Source organism: Aulonocara stuartgranti, assembly GCF_965226115.1.
Source record: "Aulonocara stuartgranti genome assembly, chromosome: 20".
Classification (NCBI taxonomy): Eukaryota; Metazoa; Chordata; class Actinopteri; order Cichliformes; family Cichlidae; genus Aulonocara; species Aulonocara stuartgranti.
Genome location: NC_138956.1, coordinates 23,191,504 through 23,213,397, shown reverse-complemented (window position 1 = coordinate 23,213,397; position 21,894 = coordinate 23,191,504). Strand labels below are relative to the sequence as shown.

At 43.1% G+C, this 21,894-nt stretch overlaps 1 protein-coding gene across 5 annotated transcripts; it reads right to left on the bottom strand.

Moving 5' to 3' along the window:
- Positions 1 to 4,607: 4,607 nt before the first annotated feature.
- Positions 4,608 to 21,138, bottom strand: baz2a (bromodomain adjacent to zinc finger domain, 2A). Of its 5 annotated transcripts, none has more exons than XM_082519408.1 (30): positions 20,957 to 21,138; positions 19,577 to 19,700; positions 17,498 to 18,397; positions 14,838 to 16,943; positions 14,395 to 14,670; positions 13,979 to 14,308; positions 13,839 to 13,899; positions 13,333 to 13,441; positions 13,081 to 13,182; positions 12,729 to 12,951; positions 12,569 to 12,630; positions 12,410 to 12,475; positions 11,902 to 12,294; positions 11,547 to 11,801; positions 11,236 to 11,450; positions 11,071 to 11,145; positions 10,809 to 10,983; positions 10,666 to 10,728; positions 10,436 to 10,580; positions 9,708 to 10,342; positions 9,281 to 9,623; positions 8,948 to 9,103; positions 8,704 to 8,864; positions 8,310 to 8,375; positions 7,923 to 8,206; positions 7,682 to 7,817; positions 7,410 to 7,556; positions 7,068 to 7,297; positions 6,801 to 6,944; positions 4,608 to 6,530 (listed from the first exon to the last, which is right to left on the bottom strand). In XM_082519408.1, the coding sequence occupies exons 2-30, from the start codon at positions 19,698 to 19,700 to the stop codon at positions 6,371 to 6,373; spliced, it is 8,142 nt and encodes a 2,713-aa protein (XP_082375534.1). In that variant the 5' UTR covers positions 20,957 to 21,138; the 3' UTR covers positions 4,608 to 6,370. The 5 variants fall into 5 exon arrangements, with proteins under 5 accessions (XP_082375534.1, XP_082375536.1, XP_082375535.1 ...); XM_082519410.1 differs by having other exon boundaries at positions 21,065 to 21,115; XM_082519409.1 differs by lacking the exon at positions 20,957 to 21,138 and adding an exon at positions 20,613 to 20,921.
- Positions 21,139 to 21,894: the final 756 nt, after the last annotated feature.

Here is a 21,894-nt window from a genome sequence, read left to right as displayed (position 1 = left end):
ATCATAAATTTGTGACCATTTTCTTTTTTTTTTTGTCATGTATTGATTTATGGACAATATTAACCCTCTGATGCATGAATTATGAAAGCCTTGGTCAAGATTTTTTTCTTAAGTGCTTTTATTCTTCTCAGGACATGAAAAAAAATGTTCAACTCTTTTTTTCCCAAAAATATGTTTTTTTATAAAGTTATAAACTTGTCCACTCCAGTGGACTACATGCGCCTGAGCACTTAGCATGAAATACTGTGAATTTACTATAAAAATTAATTACCTTGTGTTCTATTGTAAATATACAAACACTTGTTTGCTTGTATCCTTTGAAAAACATCTCAGCAATTTTTTTGGATCTTTCAACTCATAAGGCCCCAATGTTTAGACGTAAATAACAAAACCAATCAACAGTCCTAGCTGTGAATCCTACACCTGAATATGGCAAACTATCTCCAACAAGAGAAACATTTTTGAGTCTACACAGTTCTATAACGATGCAGGACAGTATTACCAAGCCCTTAGTAGCATGCTGGAAGAAAACACAAACTGACATCTTAGTCTCTGCATCTCCAAACACTTCTGTGTTCATCACACCTAGGCTGTCCGTAGTTCCTATGTCTCTGTTCTGCTCTGGCAGCCACTCTCATCATCACTGGACTTATCACTGAACTCATCATCACTGCACTCATCAATGAAATCATCATCACTGGAGCTGGATGGAATTTCCTGGACTATTCTGTACGCTGCCTTATTCTTTGCTGCATTTGAAGTCTACAAAATATGATAAAATAATTATTATAGTAACTCAAACTACAGCTGATCTGCACAGAAATATATATTTTAAATGAGTAGCTTATAAATGTAACAATTATATGCTTACTTATAACCAAAACAGTCCCAAAAAACAGTGAGACAATTTATGACTTATGTTAAAAAAATATAGTGGGTAATGCATGATGTCCACTACAGTGGACACATGGTTAATCGTAGTTTTCTACATATTAGACATAACAATTTCTTATTCCAAACAGATAATATCCTTCCCTAGATGTTACTGCATATCATCATATTTTTTTTACCTGTTGGGCTCTTTTAGCATAGAAGGATTGACAGGATATGCCAGCAGTGGTCGGCAGGGGTGACAGTTTGTCTGCCATCTTTGATTCAGAGGAAATTTACTTGCAGTTGCACTAACTGAACACTGAATTGACCTCAATGGAGCATGGCAGCAGAGAGCACTCTAAAGGCTAATATGCAGTTCCACCATAGAAACCAATGCATTAAAGAGATATGTACGTTTTAGTAGCTGTCCACTCCAGTGACCACTATGCATCAGAGGGTTAATGTAATGTTGACCTGCAGACTAGGCAGGCCACAAATTCACAGAGTTATGGGATCAAAAGCCGAATCCTCTGGCACAGATATTTAACTGATGATTCCCAACCCCTCTAGTGCCAGGAAATGTTTTTAATCCCATAGGCTGTGGGTTTTCCAAAAAGCCTGTAAGCAAATCTATTCGCTGGTTTATTAGTTGGTTTGTTTTGCTCACAGGCAAATTGTGAATCCCACCTGAAAGCACGACCTGCTTCCTTACTCAGAGCTGCAGCTTTCTAAATAAACTTCATGTTGCATCATGTAAGACTTGAAACTAACTCCTGAGACCTAAAAAGACATTGTTAAGGTATTTACTAAGGATATGGACAACGGAAATGAAAGGCTGTTTTATCTGTAAAAATTACTTTTATACAACCAGACTTCTTTTTGTAACCAGAGTTGCCCCCTGCTGGCCATTTGAGGAACTCACTTGGCTACACCTTTCACACCTGAAACCTATATCTAGCTTATAAATTTAAATATTTGTGTGTTTTATATTTATCTTGAAAGTAAAAACACTGACATCATTATTATGTGTTTATGATAATTAGAAAAGAGCCATTTCTGTTACGATGACCATGGTACCATTGTCACTGTCACCATCTCAGCATGCTAACATTAGCGCTCCTTTTACAAAGCACATTTTAAAAGGGCTGGCTGGTATGGCTGTTTCCTTATTAAATTACATTTGTGCAACAGCATGACAGATACATTCAACAGTGGAAAAATTACCACAGGATAAAGTTGTTTTTGTTCCTGCTTTCTCCTGTTGGATGACCTGCGTTAGCGTGTTCTGAGCACCTGAAAAACAGACGTTCAGCCTTTATATCAGTTATAGAAAGAGCCAATTAGTGACAAGAGCACCAAGAAAACACCAAAACCTTAGGCTGTTGGTGTATGCACTGCATTTGTTCAGTGGATAAATATGTGATAAAAGCTTTTCCTCCTGGAAGGAAATTTGGGTTTCAACAGGCTCCAATGTGAAGCAGAGGGACTCTTTCCATCTTATGCAGCAGCATACTTACAGGTTAAAGGTGCAAACAAATGCCTGCTGTTTTGTTGACACTTTACCCAAAGATCTCAGATTTGATGTCGGCAGGCTCAGGGTTTTTTCCCCCTCCTCTACATACTACTTGTGAGGTACCGCTCTGATCACCATGGGGACAAACCCTTTCATGATGCTGTTGCCATAGAACCTATTGAGATGCTGCGTCTATGCACTCTTTTCATTTTCGCTCTTTGATATGAAACACACACCAAAGCAGACAGAATTCTTTGGTTTACGTCAAAACTCAGATTAATCACCTCTCTGACGCTTGTTTTCTTTCTTTCTTTTTCTAACATGTTATTTTTTTTTAGTTGTTTTTCATTTAGAGTATCTAAATGTTTGGAGTCCAATCTGATTTTCCTGATACCTCCAAGCATCAAAAGCCTTCAAATCTAGCAGAGTGAGTCCAGAATGAACTGGTTGGGCAGGTGGGGAGGAGGACTGCTGGTGTGCCCCATTATGTTGTGGATTACCCCCTCCTCCCTACAGCAACTGTGTAACTGTTATCCCCCCTTTTGTGGGGATAAGCCCAAATTTGTGGAGCAGGATGGGCGGAGGGCGCACTGGAACCCGCTGGCGTGGGGAGTTTTCAACCCCCCGCCCATACTGCTGACACTGAGACAATTTCACATACACACCCGCATATACACGCTCATACAAAGTGCAAGCTAAGGGATTTGGGAGTGAGGGGTAATGGGAAGAGATGCTCTAGGAGACACGATATACACATTTTTACATTTTAACTTTACCACACACATATTTTTGTCTTTAGATGCTTCCCAGATGAAAGTGTAGAATATCAATCTTTGCAAGCAAGTGTTCACTGAACTCGGATCTTTTCTATTGCAGAGCAGCTGGGCCTGATGGCAGGATGTTTTCAACAGCATGTGCTTCAGACAGGACTCTCCAGGGAGCTGCACAGTCCTGCAAGAAAACACTTCGCCACACTTCGGCGGTTTCAAGCCCTTCTTCACTCTTATATTGCATGTGCTCCTTGTATGTACACACAAAAGAGAGCAGGATTTACGCTTTTTTTCCCCTGTTTGTTTGGCTAATCCCCAATATTTAAGTAATCCTGATATGGGCAAACCTTTCAGCACACTCTCAAAGAAATTAGAAACACTGGTGTCAAAGTTACAGTTAAAGTAACTAAAGTGGTGATACAGAAATGTTTTGATTCCACCAAAAACATACCACATATTTCAAATATGAAACCTTCAACTGTGTGCTGATGTGCGGTTCAGTGTGTGGTATCAGGAAATCTACAAGGAAATAAATCCATCCAGCGTTTATATTATCTGCTTAGCTTTCTGTGAATGGTTGAGTCAGAGGGGAAGCAGTTGTTTGGCATTAAAGGTTATTTATATGCATTCAGGAGTGTAGAGATGGTCAAGATGACCTGCTGAAGTTCAAAATGAGCATTGAATTTGGAAGATGCGCAATTTAAGCGATCTTCTGGTTTTTAGTACAAGATGATCCGAGTACGTCTGAGATTTACAGAGAATTGTCTACAACGGAGAGAATATCCAGCGAGCGGCAGTTCTCCGGGTGAAAATGTCTTGGTGATGTCAGTGGAGAATGCCAGACTGCTTGCTTTAACGTTTAACGAAAAATGTTTTTTGGTTGGATGAGTCTCAGTTTTCACTGCAACATTCGGATGGTATCATCATGTCAACATGGAGCAAAATCTCTTTCGTTCTGAAGTCAAAGCAGGTACAACCCAAAAGCAGCGCTTTCCCCAAGTATTACAGCAAAGATATTCAGCAACGGTTTGAAAAATATGAAGATTACAATTTAAAAATGTATTTTCAATCGAACATTAGCAGGATTTACTAGAACTAACCCAAACCAGCAACCCACGTTTGAAACCACAGGTCATCCCTGAAGGATCGTTGTCCACAGAGATGTTTTGTCAGGATGAGAGTTTACAAGATGGATGGTTTTAAGATTGGAGCTGTATACCCAACTGCTCGAGTAGAACATATAATAGTTTTTCTATTGAACTTTGCAAGCAGAACCTTTAAAACTTTCAGTTAAATAGCCAGTTACTAGGTAGTTTTTCCAGATTAGGATAAAACTGAAGCACCTGAAGGAAATCGAACAACTGCGGAGTGGGAGACGGACAGAGAAGAGATGCAAGCATCCAGATATAAAGCTCCGTGGAGAAAGGGCAAAACAGAAATACAGAAATAAGTACTTTCTACTAGATGTGGTTCTTTATTCAACTCACAGTACATTCTACAGATGCACACGTGTTACATCACCTTAATACAACAGAGTCTTGTAATACCTCCTCTTAAAAATGATGAATTGGTCCTAAAAATATAAAGGAACAAATTTAAAGTCACCAAAACTGTACATTATTAAAAAGTCACTTAACACCACATTTGGTTTTTGTCCTTTTTTTTGTTGTTTTTTGAAAAAAAAAACAAAAAAACCCCACTGTCCCTTTAAGTGTAATAGGGAACATCCACGTTTATTTCCTATCAGCGGTGTTGAGTTCAGTGTAAGAAACAAGTTTAAATAAAACCCAGACTGTGGAGTCATCCTGTCGCCTTCATAGCACACCAACCATGCCGTGCAACATTGTACATTGGCCCATGTACAGCACAAAAAATATGTATCAATAAAAGGAATGTAAGGTTGAAACCCAGGCAGCACTGTGCCCAGCACTTCATCGTCAGCTCCTTTGCAATTCTAGTCTTTAAAAAGAGGATTTTAGCCTACTGTAGCCTTTCAGAGGTGTTCGTGTGGTCAGACGAGCTACAGAAAAACGTGTGTGTGTGAGAGAACTGCAGGTCTGAAGCTTTAATACACTCCTGTCAATCTTGATTACAGTGTAAAAGCAAACTTTCATTGTGTGTTCTCGCAAACGGACTATTTAATAAGTGCCATCCTTTTGGTTGCACACAGTCAGAGACACAGATCAGGTGTAGCTAGCTGAATATTTACTCTTATCAGACAGGAAAGTGAAATAAATAGTCTACGACTGACCGACCAACACTAAAAATCCTCCAGTTCCAGAAACCAGTGTCTTTCACACAGCAGCAGGAGATGGGTGTGTGTCTGTGTGTTTGTGTGGGACTGTGTGCATGTTTGTGTGTGGTGGTGGAAAAGTGTTTCACGTGTGCGTGCAAGACTTTAAGTGGAGGTTATACAACGTCTACTCATGACAGTCCAGAAACAGATTCCTTTTAGTTTAACTGGCCTTTTCATAAATCATCTAGACATCTCTATAAGGTAATCTGTACACATTCACTACAAGCTATTGCTATTAAATAATCCCAGCTATTGTAATCTTTATATATATTTATATATAGAATATATAATAAAAATATATTGAGCAAAAAAATTACTTCTAGGCATAAGACCACGTTACATTACATTTCCAATGAACAGGTAAGAAATGGCCCAAGCTCTGAAGAGTTTCGATACGTTTAGTCATTGAGTGGTGGCTAAGCAGGTCCAGTATCCAGCATGATGGCTGCAATAGTGTGATCGGTCCCTGACCTTCAGGGTGAGTCTGAGGGCCAAAATACTCAGGGCCTGAGACCGCGTCATCAACCCACAGTGGGGCTTGACCAAAGGCCTTGCTACGACATGGGGCTCACGTGAAAGGACATGACAGGAGAACGCTAACAAAAATGAGGTGCTGAGGTGAAGATGCGGAGACACGGAACAATGGAAGGTGAACAGAGACTCGTTCTCGCTATCTGCGATGGGGAATGGGTACAAGTTCAACCCAGTTCAGCTTTGGGCCCTTAGAAAAAGGTTAGGCCGGTAGAGGAAACAATAACAGACAAATAGCCAAAATCTATACATATATACCTTTACAGAGAATACACATAGCTGGAAGAAACTCCAGACAGTCTTAGCAGTAATGGAGAGTGTGTGACTGGGACGGTGAAAGCACCAACAGTCTACAGCCCCACCATCAGCGGGGATCGTCGTAGGCTCCTATTTCTCCTTATTTGAGTAGAACTCCGCCCAGCGGCTCTCAAAGAAACGCCTCATCGAATGTCCTGCCATTCCCACCTCTGACGTGTCTTCATTGAAGAGCTCACAGTTGTTGAAGACCAACTGAGCATCTGCTGCAAATTCCTCGCAGCTGAGGTACCTGAGATGAGGATAAACAGGCAGAGAAGCTTAGAACAAGGGACAAATGACTGGCAGGGATTAAAAATGTCTGAAAAATCCAAATCATTGAACTGTATAAAGTAAGAGCAGTTGATCTAACATCATTGTGATCTAAAGACTCTTGTGCTTTTCCATTCAGTTCTCATATAAGAGAGCGAGAGAGAGAAAGACTACCCCCCCTCCCCACTGCAATGCAGTGAACCCTACGCTTCTTTGCATTAATGAGACGTGCAGCATAATCAGCACTTACCCTCCTTGTAACAGTCTTTCTCTCATGGTGAGGAAGTCCATGGGGTTCTTGATGATTCGGCGGTAACCTGGCACCAGTCGGGGATTGACAGGTTCAAGGAATGGCCAGGCGTCTGCATGAGCCTCCATCTCCATTAGAATGATCCTGGCAGGAATTTTTTTTAAGAGTATTAACACGAATCCCCCGCAATGTAGCTGTCAAAACATCTCAGAAGACTTTAAAATCATATCATGCAGAGCTGGTGCACTCATGGCAGGTGGGACTCACTCGCAGAAGGTGAGGTCGGGTTGGTTGCGTGTTGTCATGCGGCGCCGTTTAGCGCTGCTTCCTTCTCCGGAGTGACGAGAAGATGAGGGAGGTGTCGTCACGTCTTTGTGCCGTGTCGTCATTCCGCCACTGCGTCGTGTTGTCACCTCGTCCTCGGAGCTGTCGTCTTCGTAACGTCTCTTCTTCACCCTGGTGCGCTTTTTGGACAAGCGCAGTGAATCGTCTTCATCCTACAAAAAAGGAGAATATTTCTTAAAACGAAGCAATTTCAGGGATACGATCTTAAGATTGAAAAACGGCTCAAAGTGTTATGACGTCAAGAGTGAGAAGAGGAGTTCTCACCTTAGCGACACAAGTGGGACAAAACCAGTCTCCCTCTGGAATCTGGGTGATTTTAGGCCGCAAGCAGTACATGTGGCAGCCACGATCGCAGCCGTCGCACAGCAGCAGGCACTCATCATTGTCTCCCTTCTTGCAAACTTGGCAGATCTTTAAAAAAAAAAGAAAAAGAAAGAAAAGAGAGAAGCATTTATCCCATAAAGGTTAGAAACCTTAGGAGTTTGAGAAGAATTTAGTGAAATTAAGTCCAACCAGGCATTTCTAAGATTTCTTACCACTTTAGTCACAGATCTCTCCCAAGCAATGGCCTTTTCCAACTGAAGTAAACACAGACACAGCTGGGGAGCACTACGGCAGCGGTCTAAAGCCTGACGCCATGTCCGCAGTCGAGACGTGATTTCACTTTCCAGACTGGAACAGAAGAAAATTAGTTAACCCCAAAAAAAGAAAAAAAAAAGTGTACCATATGAAATGTAGGATTCATTTATCCCATTTAGTCCAGGTTGTTTTTCTCACCTGATGACATCCATGGGATGCTCCTCTCCAGGTGTGGGAGTGAGAGGAGCGAGGCGCATCACTTCTGCGGGGTTCCAGAGCGGCTCCTTCAGGTAGCGTCTCTCGATGTTTCGCTCGAGGTTGGCTAGCCGCAGCACGCCCAGGTCCAGCGGGTGTGTGGCGATTCGCGGCAAGCCAGACCACTCCTTCTTGGTTCGCACGATCCAGTCGTCACGTGGGTCAGCGTCATGTTCGTAGTATTGGAGGTCATCGCGTGTGGAGTCTGGATCTGGGATTGTGTAGGGCTTAAAGGAGACAGAGATAGGAGGAATTTAAGTATCAGTGACTGACTTTAACACACATCGGGTTTCAACAGAGGAAATGTGTTATCAGTGTTTTAAGGTTTACCTGAAATTCGGCCATTGGTGCGTCTGTGGTTGTTTCAGCATCGGTCATAGCGCTCTGAGGAAGTGCCTTGAAAAAACAAAATAAAATAAGTTTTACTACAAAAAATTAAAAAAAATCTACATGCACATTTGTTGTAACTTAGATACTTTTCTTGTTGCCATTTAAAGTTTACGCATATTCAAACCTAAAGCTGCATCCTGGAGCATTGTATGAATTCTTTGACAGCAGAGACACACACAAAGCAGGGATATCGAGGTCTGCAGAGGATATGAACTTCTTGTGCAAACATTTCCTGCTTTTATTTTCTTTAAATCACATTAATTCACTCCTGTTAAAGCTTTAAGAATACAGAGTGGTTCTGTTTTATTGTGTGGTTTTAGTTGTGATTTTCTACCTTCAAATGGAGGTCAGCAGCAATAACCCGCTGTTCCAGGTCCTCCACCCACTGTAGTGCGCTGATGTCTGTCTCCACTGTTTTCTCCTGCACTTGCCAGGGCTGCTGCAGAGCCTCTAGCAGAGCATCCTTCTCTTCTACCTTCAACTCAAAGATTGGGTCTAATTGGATGAGAAAATCTTAATGAGAACAAATATGGCACAATTATGGGAAAGCTCATAATGATCCAGTTAACAACATTCACCGTTAATCGGTTTGGTGCATATCTCGGCCAAGCTCTCCATGTGTTTGGCTAAATGCTTATGGAGCACCTTCTCCCTGATGCCTCTTGGATGGAGGGACTGCAAGGTGATAAACAGTTCCTCTGGGGTCTTGATCCACCACCAGCCACGCACCATTGCTGGAGGGGGGAAAGAAAAAGAAGCAAAATTAAACACATTAAACAAGTGAAAAAAGAAACCAAAAACACAGGAAGAGTATGTCACCCCAGAAAACAGTGAAGGCCACAGAAATCTTCATGCATATTTATGGAATTCAAATAATTTCTGAGGTAAAACTGATACATTTCAGTACTTACATGCTGGGATAGGCTTGACCACTAGCTGTGTGAAGTACTGCTGTTCAAGCTCCTGGAAAACTGAGTTTGGTGGGCGGCCGCGGCGTTTTGCTGCAGCTCCACGGGGCCCTCTGCGGGCAGGACTGCTCCCTCTGCTGCCTCTCCTTCGCCTGCGAGCTGGTCTGGCAGGTGTGGCAGGAGTGGATGGAGCTGGAGGATTGGGAGTTGGAAGGAGCTGAGGGTTTGTTGGTGGAGAACTGGCTGGGACAGCACAACCAGGGCCTGTAGGTGGAATGTCCTGTAGTGCTGGTGGTGCTGGAACCACAGGGTCAGCAGGAGGTAGGCAAGGCAAAAGTGGGTCCGGCTAAGAAGGAGGAGATTATTGATTTTTACATTATACAGACTGTGCATTGTTGTAATATTTACTATCATCATTCTGGTGGCTAACCTGCACGAGTGGAGCAGTAAGTGCAGACAGAGCACTCGGGATCTGCGGGAGAAGTTTGGGGGGTGAGCTGGGTGAAGTGGGCGTCTGGAGCTCAGTCAGAGAGTTATCATCACACGGTTGTTTGGGGAGCAGGTTGAACCACTGTCCTTGCTTCTCTGCCAGCTCTTTAACACTCTCCTCCGGTCGATTACCCTCTGGAGCTTCCCCTGCTGATGAGCATGTGCCATTCATCACTGCTTCCTGTGATTGGCTGAGCCAGCTCTGGAAAGCCGCTTGTGTGAGGTCTTGTGTCCCGCTATTTGGTGATCCTGGCCCTTCCTCACTCCGGGACCTGACGCTACTTCTACGCCGGCGGCGGATTTTTGCTGTGCGGAGGTGAAGCTCAACTTCAGGTTTGATTTTCCGGGGACGTCCGCGTCCTCTCGGCCTGCTCATGAGGGATGCAGTGCCCGGGAGGGGATCCTCCTCCTCCGCAGAGAAGGTCTGGGCCTGGCCTGGGGTCGCAGAAGTCGGAGAGGAAGGCAGAGTAGGAGGAGGAGTGGTTGGCAAGGGAGCTTCCTCAACTTTGGGCTCCTTTTTGGGCTCTTTTTTAAGGAAGGTGACAGGCACCTCCGCTATAAGGACTTCTCCAGAAGCTACAAGATAGAACAGTAAGGAAATGCTGAAGTAACGACAGACAAGTCAACGGTTTATAAAGCATAAATATTCGAGTTTAGACTCAGACTTACTCAGCAGCTCTTCAGGGCCCTCGATGAGAACTCCTCCAAGGTGAGGTAGGGCCAAATATCTGCGCCGGTAACGGTCCTGCCCCAGCAGTATAGCCCGCATGGAATGAGATGACTGTAGCAGCTTTTTACGGAAAAACGCTTGGCGCTGTGGAGGATTAAGAGCAAAGGAATATTTAATATTAAGCAACAAACATGTATACAGCACTGTGCCTGTGTCATATCAGCTTTACCTTAGTTAGCTTATCTATCTGCCTTTCAAGCTCTGGAATGCTAGCATTGGTAGGGCTCTCGCTCTGCAGCAAAGAAGGAGTTCAATTAGTCTCAAGTGCATGCATGATCGTGCTGTAGTTAAAACAGTAGAGCTGAAACATACATCACTGAGTTTGGGTTCTTCTTTGCGTGCACGGCGGTTCCCTCTCTCAAGGATTACACCACTCTCCTCCAGGCTGAGGTTCTCCTCCTCAGCTACTCTTGCACTACGCCTCCTCTCCTCAAAACACAGCTCTTCCTCTGAGCGTCCTGTACGACGTGATAGCGCCGCCTTCAGCCTGGCAGGAGGAAAACAAGTCCAACATTTAATACTGCTTGGATAAGTAGCAGAACTGAAAATAAGCGTTTAAGAACATTGATCTTACTTTCGGAGTTTCCCCTCAATGATCCACTTGTTCTTCCTGTAGGTTGTCATATTCTCCACTGTGTTGTCAATATCACTGAAATTTAAAACAAACACTGATCTTACTGTTTCTTGAGTAAACTCTCCCTTTAAGCAGTCTTAGAACAAGTAATCATCTTGAACATACTTGATCACAGTGTTACTGCTGTTAAGCTCTTCCACAAGGAAACCCAGGATGGCTGCCTTGGTGTCAGGAGGCAGGGCGTGAAATGGTTTGGTTCTCAGGGTGTTGCACACTTCTGTCTCATAGCCATGAGCTTCCAAAAAAATGCGAAGTACTTCTGAAACTGTGCTGCGGGTCAGCTCCAACTCAACCAGCTTTTCCCCAAGGATCTTTACCGACTGGAGATTAAAGAAAAACTCAGACTAACGGGTTTCCGCCACATACCAAATGGGGTTACATTAATAAGCAGAATGCTTGAAGTGTATCACACACACCTGATAATACGATGGTAGGCCTGGATCATGTAGTGCAGCCTCCACCAGCTTTATCAGTAGATCCTGCAGCTCTCCTTGGCTGTCACCCAGGCCCAGGAGGCCTTCCTGCAGGGTAGCAAGGCTGGGGATGTCCTTGGGTATGTTGAGACCGATCACCTTTCCATACCCGTGTAAGAACTCTACCACAGCCAGACAGTGTGCAAAAGCTGTTCCAGAAAGCACCACACCAGGAATACGGGACAGCTCCGGGAGGGGCTATTGGAAACAAAGTTCAAAGGTCACAAAACATCAGTTTTTACATCAAAATTAAAAAAAAAAAAACATTTTCTAAAAAGGGGGTTAAATTAAAACTCACTTTGTGATCAGTGAGACACATATCCTCTGTGGGCTTCTTCAGCTCTTCGGCTATCAACTGCTGCCTCTTCCGCTCCTCCATCCGTCGCTGGGCCTGTGCTCTCCGCTCTGCTGCCCTCTTAGCAGCCAGAACAGCCTGAGCTGCAGCCTCTGCCTCCGCCTGAGCTTTAGCCAGGGCCTTGGCTTTACTCCGAGCCCCCAGCACCCTCTTACCCTGGGCCACCCTTTCCGTGTCAGTCTGCTGAACCGGTGGGGTGGGCTCAACCTTAATTGACCTCCTCCGGCCGAGATTCTTAGGCTCTGCAGCAGACTCTGATGCCGGCTGTGAAGCCTGTGGCGCTGATGGGTCAGTTGGTTCAGCCTTTGCCTCTAGGTGCTGGGCCTCTTGCTCGAGCTAAAACAAAAATGAATAAAATAAAATAAAATAAGAAATAAACACAAAATGATGAAGAGGTGGAGGTGATAAAGATGTGCGTCTGAGGACATGAGTGTTAAGCATTTTTCTTTACCTTTGCTCTCTTTTTTTCATCTCTCATTTTCTTAATCTTTGCATCCTCCCTTCTCTTCATTCTTGCCTAAAAAAACAATAAATAAACGGCACCAACAAAATCAGGATGATAAATGAATAGTGTAACAGATCAGGATTACAATCAACTTGATCTACATACCTTTCTTTTCATTTTCTTTTTGATTTTAGCCAATTTCTCCTTTTCCTCCTCTGTGAGAGCTTCTATTTTTAAACACAGGGAATTAAAAATTATTTAGTCGCAGTAGAAAGAATGAGTTTATATAATGAGCAAAGACACTACGCACAACTTCTTTACTCACCCTTGGCTTCAAGTCGTTTAAGCAGCTTGGCATCAACCTTGCTAAGGAAATCAATCATCTTCGGTTTAGGAGGTCTACCGGGGCGACGGACCTGTCCTCCCTTTACCCCACGAACCCTGCGAGGTTTTTCTTTATCGGGATTTGGAGGTCGACCACGACGACCAGTGATGGCCATGATCATAGAGGGAACTTCCTCATTAGCCAGAAGGACCCACTTCACACCCTATAAAACACAGAGAAAACAGACTTTCAAAAACAATTTTCCTATATATTTTTTAAGCATTTTTAATACCTAAAGTTTAACTGTTGAGTATTTGAATACTTTATAGTTCTAATGTGAAAATATACAGACCTCGGGAGTTTCTCTCTCTTCGTAGAAGTCTCCAACAGGCATGCGTGGACTGAAGCTGAAGTGTTCTCGCGTGACCACACTGTCTGTGTGTTTCTTCAAGTACTGTGTCATTAAGTAATAAAGACACAGCCGGAGAAGCATGAGACAAAAATCCGAGTTTTAACATAATATAAAACCATAAATGAGAAGACCATGATTTTAAGAGTTTCAAATAACTTTTTAAGAATAATTAAAAAGTTCTGGGAAATTCACCTTGATAATTTCTGGAAACTGTTTCATCCTCCTTCCACAAGGAGTATAGTACCAAGTTTCGCCCTTCATCCGGTTCTCCATTTTCTTCACACGAATCTCTCTCTTCCAACTACAATTAAAACAGCGTTGATCATTACAGTCTTGTCATACCTTTTTCCAACTAATTTAAGGATATTTTTGTAAACAACAAATATGAATTTATCATCCTTCCAGATATACGTCTGGTTTAGTTTGTTTACATCTAGGTTTCCATGGTATCACATTTGGCTAGCAAGGACAAAACCTCACTGAAAAATTGACATTGTTAATGAAGACGTTTTTATAATAATTTAACTTGACATCAGTTATTAAAGCTTCAGCAAAGATAAGCGTGCTCACTAAATCCAAATAGCGCTTCTGTCATGTGAATATTTGACTGTGTTGACTTAGAATTTTTTTTTATATGACGAGTTCTGACTGAATTTGTGTCGTGTAAAAGCTCAATAAACAGTAAAAGGAAACTTTACCCGTGCAGCAGAGGGAACTGGACCTGCTCCTCTGTTGCCACTCTTCGTCTGCCAGATTCACCTGTTCCAACAAACCAAAGGTTTACCATCAAACTCTTAAACAGTGACATCTTCTTTCAACAAAATGGCCTTTTCATTACCTGCAGTGGAGCTGTCGTCGTTTTCATCAGCATCATCACCAGCTGTTTCTGCATCTTGTTTCTTCACCCTTTTCATCTTCTTGGCTTTCTCGACTGTTGGGCTGATAGATGAAGCGTTGGCCAAAACAGCGTCAATCGTGGCTGTTATTGGATCAACCTCTTCTGTGGAAGGCCCAGCCTCCCCAGATGTTTCGTGCGCATCAACCTTTAGAGACTTCTTTCTCTTTCTGCCCTTAGCTGGCTCCACATTAGTCCCTTCCTGTTCGTTAGACTTCATTTTCTCCACCTTTGGGGTTCGACCCCGAGGCTTCGGCTGGACCTCCTCTGGAGCTGAACACAAAAGAGAAAAAAAATATTGTAAGGTAAAATCTAATACTATTAGAATAGCACTCTGTTGGAAGTCGACTGTTAAATACCTGCAGGTTTAATCCATATTGCCTTAGTAGTTCGAGGTTTGCGTGGTTTCCCTGGGGTTTTCAGATTTCCTCCGGCAGCTGGCAAAGTCTGATCAGTAACTTGTTGGAGTGGGTGTACAGCAGGGCTCTGTGCTGGGGTACTGAAGGCGATGAAGTTCTCATCTCTCATCTTGAAACTTGGTGGTGTCATTGTGTCATCAGCAGCGATTTTAGTATTAATGCCTCCAGATGAGTCTGGTGTATCATGTCCTCTGGGATCCCAGCCTGCTTCAGGTCCTGAGAATGAACAGAGCTCAAGACTAAGTAAGTGATGTTAGGCGTACAGTTCCAACAGAGAAAAGAATATTCTGATAAAGAATAATACTCTATTATTTAAACTGACAACTTCTTCCTGTCAAATGATGCCATACTAGTTTTAATGATCAGAAAAGAAATAACTGTACCTTGCTGAGATGACACAAACAAGTGTGTGTTGGACACATCACTCAAATCAACAGGAGGCTCTTCAGTCTGAGAGGTGTTGTCTAGAGAAGACTCCATCACTGATTCTCCTGTAATTTCGCAGCCGTTCCTGGTTTCTTCTGCTTCTGAGGTCTCTCCTTCCCTGGTGGAGTCTAATGTGTTGTCTCTGGAGTCTTCCACAGAAAAGCTGCTATCTACAGAGTTGTCAAATATACTAGATGGCTCCTCTTCTGCGCAGGAAGTGTTGTCAAACTGAGAATTGCCCTTTCTCACGTGAAAGCTGTTGTCAAAGTGAGTCGAGTCCTCTATCCATGAGCTATCACCGCCTAAAAGAGAGGTCTTTTCTAAAGTAGAGTCGACACTGATTCCAGAGGGGGTGTTGCAAGTTGAATTGCCGTCATACTGAGAGGCCGGATGCGAAGAGTTTGCAAAGCTTGTCCTGCTAAGGTATGGAGACTTTCTGAGAGGAGCTTGGTCTATCGTGCAGTCCTCTGCTGCCCAGACATCACTTGGCATGTGGTGATTTTCAGAATCTGTTTGCCCATTCTTGGGCTTTTGATCAGGAGCGAGTGTGGTTTGTAAAGTTTTCCCAGGAAGCTCAGAGAGGGATTTGGGTGGCTGACTTTCAGATTTATGACTCTCAGGTGCTTCCAGCTGTGGCATCCTTACCAGGCCTGAATCAAGCAAAGGGAGGTGTTCCTCTGCGTTTTCATTTCTTTTATCAGCTAGTGCTTTCCTGTCCTCACAATGGCCATGGTGCTCAGACTTGGAAGGTGACTGCTTTAGCACACGAGGAGGAGCGGTGTTAGGAGGATGTCGCTCAAGGTCAGAACTTTGGACCACTCCAGAAGATGTACCCGTTACAGGAGGCACAGACACCAAGGCAGGAGGGCTGGGTAGGGGTGCAGTCCTGGAGGCTTGAGTGGTTAGAAGAGGTAGGGTAGACAGAGGTCTCACTGTAGGACTTACATGGTCAGTGATCGAGGGCAAATTCATGCCCCCTGGTGGTGATGAAGCAATGGAAAGACCCAAATCAACAGCTTGAGGAGTGTATTTCTGACCCTGCAGTGTGAATGCTGGTTCACTGCCAACTAGAGGAGTTTTTTCCACTGAAGAGGGTGATGCAGATGGCAATGAGCAAGGGCCAGGTGGTGTCAAGGTTGAAGGTCCCAATAAAGACATCTGAGATGGAGCTAAACCGCCAGATGAGGAATTTGCAGCCACAGAGTCAGAAATCAGTTTTGGGGGTCCAGGCTTTTCATGTTGACCTCCAGATGCATCAGAGAAACGTGGTGGCATCAAAGGTGGCTTAGATTCTTGAACCATTTGCCTCTCAACCAACAAGCTGGGTTCAGAGTAAGTAGATGCAGACACTATGGAAGGAGGCAACTGTTGTACAGGAAGTCCAGAAACAGTTGCAGGCTTTTGATGAAATGCAGACTCCAATGATGAAGAGACTGAAGAAACTGCTGCAGGTCTAGACAAACTATCAGTCGAAGCAAGAGGTGTAGACAGCTTTGAAGGTGATACAGGAAGCGATGAGGTGGATGAAGACCCCACTAACAGATGCTTGAATCCTGCAGGTGATATATCACTCATGCCAGGAGGGGGAGGCCTGAGGCCTTGAACCATCAGGGGAGGAGAAGAGAGCCTGGGAGCAGCTGTTGGAGATGGGGCAAAGGATACACTGGGAGGTGTTGATATTTGTGGTGAAGTAGATTCTACATCAGGAGACGAAATTATAGTGGGTCCAGCCTCAGATGTAGGAGATCCAGAGAAAGCAGGAGCTGCAGACACCTGAGGTGGTGTTGAGGACTTGGTTAAAGAAACAGATGTATTTGCTGTAGCCACAGAGAGCTGCGACTGAGGAGGTGGGTTAACAGCTGGATCTCTGACTGGGGAAGACATTTCTGGGCGCTGAGCTGCTGGCTGTTCCGAAAGCTGACGATAATCACTCGGAGGACCCACATGAGCAGCAGGAGGTTTGGATTGGTGACTATCAGTCTTGGGTAGCCTCTGGGCAACAGGTGACCTATCACTGCCGTTGTAGCTTGTGTCTACCTCCCTGACAGTTTCCCTCGTATGCCCTAAAATAAGGAGGGAAAAAAAACATAGCAAAACTGTTAATATAATGCGAGATTGTTGTACACTGAAACACATGGTTTTTATTCTCATACTAAACATAGATAGTGAAAATAAAAATAAAAAAATAATTTCGACTGATCAGACATTAAACATAGTCAAACATTGGCACCTGCTGGTTAAATAATGGCACTGTCCCCAATAATAAATAATGTCAACGAGTGACGTAATACTGAACACTGTATTAACTAAGACTGGAAATATTTTCTGTTTTATTATGAATTAAACACTTGATGATTTATTTATCCTTTTCCAGGAATTAAAAGGTGACTCATTAAATTGCAATATTTTGTCTAAATACATTTGGCTTTCTGATTACCAGGACAAAACATCAGCTGTTTCTGTTGGTCAAGTAATCAATTCACATTTAACAACTAACACAGTCTATCACAGTTATTTGTATCACTCAAAAGCTGGCATTAAAATGAGGAAATAGACTATACACAGATTGATTAAATTGATTGAAACTGCAAAAAACAAAAATATATTTAAGGGTCACCTTGCATTGGAGAGGACATCCCCACATTGCTAGAGTGGGGGCTCCGTTCCCTGCTGTGGCCCTTTGGAGATCCACTATCCTGCACAGCTGATGGTGACATCATTTGTGCCGAGGACATCCCCACGGGCAGAGGGCTGCCAGTGCTCCCTCTGCCTAAGCTGTGGTGCTGAGGGCTGCCACGTGGAGGAGTGAAATTCTGAGAAGCTGGAGGCATCATCTGAGCCTGGGCTTGTGGCTGAGTTTGCTGTTGTGGTGGCGGCTGCTGCTGCTGCTGCTGGGGTGATGACAGGGACGGGTGCTGATGCTGGTAATACGGCATCCCATTCGGCATCATGCCGTAATGCTGTGGTTGCTGGTGCTGCTGGTGGCGGTGGTGTGGGAGAGGCTGGGAGGAATGGAAGTGTTGTTGTGATGCCTGATGAGGGGTTGCCTGTAAGGACTGCTGCTGGTGATGCTGTGGTGGTGTAATCCCAGGATGTGCTTGACTCTGGTAGGTCCCATACATGCCATGGGAATTATAACTCATCTGCTGGGTGCCAGGGTTACTCCTGTTCCAGTACTGGTTCCCCGTGAGAGGCATGTTCGCTGGGCCTGAAACAGGGGCCTGATGGGAGCTTTCTATCCCCCCATTCAGCTGGTACTGTCCATGACCCTGGAACTGATGCTGTGACTGAGGCTGAACCATCCCAGGTGTAGACTGCTTCTGATGCATCCCATGCGCAGGAGAGTTGCTCACAGCTGGGCCATACTGAGGGTGCCCTCCCCACAAGTAGTCATAGCCCACGCTGCTCTGGTGGTGGTTGCTCAAGTGTGGATAAGGGGCCGATGGTGGGTGGGAACCAGGGACACTGGATCCGAGTACAGTAGTGACGCCATTCACATTCATTTCGCCATTCATATCTGTTAGTAAGAAATACAAGTTGAAAAAAAGCTATAATGGTAAAAATCTGTCTCTGAGTCACTGAGATCTGGGGCCTGTACTGCAAAGCAATTTCAACATACCCAAGACATCATTCCCTTATCTGGTTTCACACTTTGTCAATCAGGCTAAGTGGTCAATATGGTTACCAACTCCATAAATCAAGCCAGGGTTTCCCAATCTAGCTATGACCATGTGCACATTAAAAGGGTGACAATGGCAGCATTTGACCAATCATCCACAAATCTACAGAAGGTAGAGTACTGATGTTACAAAGGAATAAAATTAAAATATTAAAAAAAAACTATAAGGAGTTTTAACACATAATACAGACTGAAAGCAGTGTGTGGGCATGTGAGAGAGGAAAAGGACAGTATTACAGTTGTTGTATGAACGTGTGCGGACTTTAAGTGATATAGTCAGTAAGACTGGAAAAGGCCCAGTATGCCAAAAACATCTGGCCTAACTGAAGCAAGAAAGAAAAGCTGGAAAAAATGCTGCGTAAGTTACCAGGCGTTTCAGTATTACAGTTCATTCAATGTCAAGATGTGCCTAAGACACTTCTAGCTTTCTCTTTCAACTGCAGCCCAAGTGATGTCAAGTGTTGAGAAGAAGAAGGAAACAGCACACACACAAAAAGTTCAAACCGGTCAGGGTACTTTTTCCTACTTGTAGTTTGTGGAAATGTCATCAGTTTCATGGCTTAGGTGAGCACCGCATAAATATATTAAGGATAATATAACAATAAATATCATTGCAGGAAACAAAAAAACATCAGGAATAATAAAGTCTCACCTGAAGAAAAGGGAAATCTGAGTTTCTTAATTGATGTTCAGCAAATAAAAGCAAAAATTTCAGTTTCTAAAACCTCTAGGTCTTTTCTCCAAAGAAATGCTCTAGTGATGAATTCATATACCTGATGTTGTCTTATCTTGAACATAAACCGCTCTAGCAGGTGAGTTCTGCACTATAAGTTACCACGGTGATATATTCCAAGTTGAACAACAATCCTACCATTGAAAACCCAGGGTTTTAACCCTGTAGTTCTCAGTAAGAACTCAGTAAGCCCCCTAATCCCACTTTATGGTAAAGGCCACAATTTTTTTCTTTTATATATAAATAGTAAGGTTCATTTTATTCTAAGGTGCAGAAATACTCACTCTTCCCCTGCTGAGGAAAACTCATGGAGGACCCGTTAGTATAAAGAGAATCCCCTGAGGAGAGTTTCAGTCCTGAGTTTGCTGAAGAGTGAGTGCCATAGTTGAAATGATTATTTGAATCCATCTGAAAAACATCAAAAATAAATAAATAGTTAATTTATTAAATGTATTCATTCAGTCTGCTACCTAATGTTAGTCTACAGTATGACGTATGGAAGCGGTGCAGGTACTGAGCACGGATTAAATGTGTGAGAATCTGCATGACCAAATGGCTCTCAAACATATTATTTAATTCATTTTCGCTTCTTTTCGTGCACTTTTGAAGGCAGTCGACGCTACGTAATGCGTGCTATTTCTTCCACGAAATGTCTTTCCTCGGTGATTCTGGCAGCTGCGGCTTGTGACAGGCAGCACCATTTCGCTCCAACAACAACCGTCAAAATGTCGCAGCCAGCAACAGCAGATGCCAGGCCCTAGCGAGTGTAATGGACAAACGGGATATTACGATAGAAGCTCATCATTACCGCTGATGAGGCACTGCTGCTGCTAACACGAGCTCAGGCTCTTCAGGTCTACGGTGATAAATGTACGGCCCAGACACAAACAGTCTGAAGACCCGGCGGCCTCAGCTCAATAACAATGGGAGTGATAATATTTCACACCGTGAGGCCTGGATAATTGTTTTCTACGCCACTCTCCGTTTAAAGGCTGTCTGCAATGCATAAATAGCCCTCAGGACACTTGATTTCCTATTTCAGTAAGGCCGTTGCAATAGCAGGCGTTAGCTTGTCGCGCTAGCTGCGCTCTCAAACGAACAAACCCCCATTTCTACCACTTGCGAGTCAACTGAGCTAACCATTGATAACGTTGGATACAAGTTCAACTCTTCAAAAAGCCATTCAGACAGTTTATTTTAACGTGAAATTCCGTGCGAAAACCCACCCCGCTCCAGTTCCAAGGTTATTTAGCTAAATCATCACAAAAGAGCCTAGCTAACATACGCTAGCCACGTAGCTAACTTAATAGCATCCTTTACGTTTATCCAGAGTAAGCGCTGCGATGTTAGCTCATAGCCGGGTAGCAGGTACCATAACCACGCTACGTTGGATCCATGATGCCCATCAGTGATAGAGAGCTCCGCGAACGAAATAAATATCCACCGGTCTGCCGGTAATGACCAACATCAACCCCCTCATCAGGCTCGCTAGTTAACAGATGGAGGCGTGCTCCCCTTTTGTTCACGGGCTAACGTTAGCTAGCAGCCAGATGAAGTTACATTGTTTACGCTGCGAGCACAGACAATTTTCACAGAGCATCACGATCCTCCCACACTTCCACCGTCCAAAGTTTCCCCGATATTTCTCTAAAAGCGTGTCCGACCTTTCAGTCCTCGGGTCCCGAAGGCGCAGGTGTCTCTAAACGTTCTTCTTAACGGATGTGCGGGTGAAGATGGCAAGGCGATAAATAATAAACAACTATTCCCCTAACCTTTGGGTTTTAAATTAGCAAACATGGCTGGTGTGGTCCGGTGCAGCCATGATCACAGAACAGAGCGAACAGGAGCAAATGTCCCAACAATAACTACGTATGCATCCGGTTACATTTGTTCACTAAATTTCACCCAAAAAAAAGTAAATAAATAAAACTAAACAAATAAAAAATAAACAAGGACATTAAACTATAAATACAAATAGATAAAAGCTCAAACTTAGCAATAATAATAATAATAATAATAACTATTATTATTGATAATTATAATAATATAGGAATTATTATTATTATTAGTCAATACTAACAATAGTATCTGCTATTACAAGTAAAAGAATTACCAACCAAATGCACGTAAAACATGAAAAATAGTTCCTTTTTATTATGAAGAATTATAATAATTTTATTGCATTATTATTACAGATGTCTAGAATTGAAGCAGCATTAAAGAGACAAAGTTAAAATAATTTACTACATAATTGCTATGGTTAATTGACATATATTTTATGTTAATTTTGTTATGTTATTGTCTATTTATATATTATTATCATTTGATTATATTTTTTGTTTTTGCAATTCATATTATCTCTATATTGTTCAGATTTAATAATATTAATATATTCCTCTTTTTTACTTGTGTGTGTTGAATAGCAAGGCTTCTGACATATAATCCTTCCACTATGTAAAGGCATCTTTATGATTACTTTAAATGCTTCTAATTCTGATACTTATTGCTTCAATAGTATGATCGCAATTAGTATGTGCTTGTGACATTTATCATGTCTGAAACGTGTTGGAGGAAAATAAAAGTAAGTCAATCAAGCAATAGC

Excerpts from the sequence above, each read along its gene's own strand:
- baz2a (XM_082519408.1), bottom strand. The coding sequence starts at position 19,700 with ATGGATTCAAATAATCATTTCAACTATGGCACTCACTCTTCAGCAAAC. Across the intron at positions 14,309-14,394 it reads AATATGGATTAAACCTGCAG|CTCCAGAGGAGGTCCAGCCG; the intron begins GTATTTAACAGT and ends TTTTGTGTTCAG. Across the intron at positions 10,581-10,665 it reads AGATAGATAAGCTAACTAAG|CGCCAAGCGTTTTTCCGTAA; the intron begins GTAAAGCTGATA and ends AATCCTCCACAG.